Source organism: Amphiura filiformis, chromosome 16, assembly GCF_039555335.1.
Source record: "Amphiura filiformis chromosome 16, Afil_fr2py, whole genome shotgun sequence".
In the NCBI taxonomy this organism is placed as follows: domain Eukaryota; kingdom Metazoa; phylum Echinodermata; class Ophiuroidea; order Amphilepidida; family Amphiuridae; genus Amphiura; species Amphiura filiformis.
In genome coordinates this window covers 52,819,425-52,820,859 of record NC_092643.1, presented here as the reverse complement: position 1 = coordinate 52,820,859, position 1,435 = coordinate 52,819,425, and the positions used below count along the sequence as shown (strand labels likewise).

The 1,435-nt window shown below is 39.3% G+C and overlaps 1 protein-coding gene across 1 annotated transcript; it reads left to right on the top strand.

Annotated features, from left to right (window-relative positions):
• Nucleotides 1-348: 348 nt before the first annotated feature.
• Nucleotides 349-978, top strand: LOC140172736 (uncharacterized). The gene is made up of 2 exons (XM_072195868.1): nt 349-510; nt 598-978. Exons 1-2 carry the CDS (start codon nt 349-351, stop codon nt 976-978), a joined length of 543 nt encoding a protein of 180 aa, XP_072051969.1.
• The last annotated feature ends 457 nt before the right edge of the window (nt 979-1,435 follow it).

Here is a 1,435-nt window from a genome sequence, read left to right as displayed (position 1 = left end):
AACTGCATAGTGGCTTTACTTACTAAAGTAAGCCTAATCAATCGGTAGTAGAAAACACTTAAAGACATTGTCGATGGCAATGGCGTCATCTTGTGACAGTGATCCAAGTTCAGATCTGACCAGGGTGTTCATTTGGTGTGTGCCTCGTACACTAGGAACCGCCCTTACCAAATGCCTGAGTTACGTTGATGGAATTCAAATATTTTATGAGCCTTGTGGATGTGCTTTTCACTTTGGTCCTGAAGGGCGTACGCCAAATCCGGATTTTGCTAAGTTTATGGACAACGCTTCTTCAAACCAACAAGCGATATTCGAACATGCCTTCGATGATAGCAAGTGTACCTATGAATGGGTGAGGCAACAACTGGGGCTGATTACCCTGGAAAGAACGTCCTCCTGGTGAAAGACCAAGCATATGGCTTGGATGCAAAGTATGACACCATTCCACCTGGATTTCGACATGCGTTCCTGATTCGTCATCCGTATAAAGTGCTCCCCTCATGGAAGCGTGTGCTTACTTAAATACTCAACATGGATAACGATACTACAACATGGACTGACCTTGAAAAATTATCTGTTCATCAACATGGCTACAAGATGCAGTTCGAGCTTCTCGAGTATGTACAAAAAAATCTTGACCCCAACCCTGTCATTATAGATGCTGACGACCTTCAAAGTAACCCATCTTCAATATTGCGTCAATTCTGTCAAGCTGTTGGAATACCGTATAGTGACAGTCTAATTGAATGGCCAGCGGATCGCAACATCATGAAAACATGGAAAGGGTCCCGTGTTCTTCTACAAGGAAATATGTTGGAGAATGGAGGTGGTTACTATGAAAATGCAATGAAGAGCAGTAGGTTTCTTCCAGTGACAGCAACACCCAAACGTAGCGACTTGTCGCAGGATCTACAGGAAGCTGCCGATAACTATATGCCTTACTATGAAAAAATGTACCAAATGCGTTTTAAACCGTAAGAAATGACATTAGATATTACCACTGATATTAAAGAGGAGATGTTAATATCTAAAATGGATGAACAAGAAGGCGCTGATTTTTCGCAACTATGTACTTGATCAAATATTTCTTGTAATAATTGTACTCATCAATGTTTTAGAAGCATGTTATGTATATATTTATGGATAAATATCACATTTAAAGCCATAGTGTACGATATATGTTATATATGTTCATTTCTCAAATTGCGCCAAAATTGTGAATTAAAGAAATGTGGTCCGATTTATCATGTTCTGTTTTCTATCCTGGATTGATGCCTACCATTAAAACAATAGGTTTCCAAATTTTGAGTTGTATTGGTCCAGTGGTTTTGATATGAGCAGCAAAAACGTGTATAACAATGCCCTGTATACATAGGATACTACATACACTACACTTCCGGTATGATTACCACAAATCACTACGTTTTTGTTCAAA

What these genes read in the sequence shown, in the direction of transcription:
- LOC140172736 (XM_072195868.1), top strand. Translation starts at nt 349, where the DNA reads ATGGGTGAGGCAACAACTGGGGCTGATTACCCTGGAAAGAACGTCCTC. An exon ending in TGCTCCCCTCATGGAAGCGT is followed by an intron (nt 511 to 597) that starts GTGCTTACTTAA and finishes CATGGCTACAAG; the next exon opens with ATGCAGTTCGAGCTTCTCGA.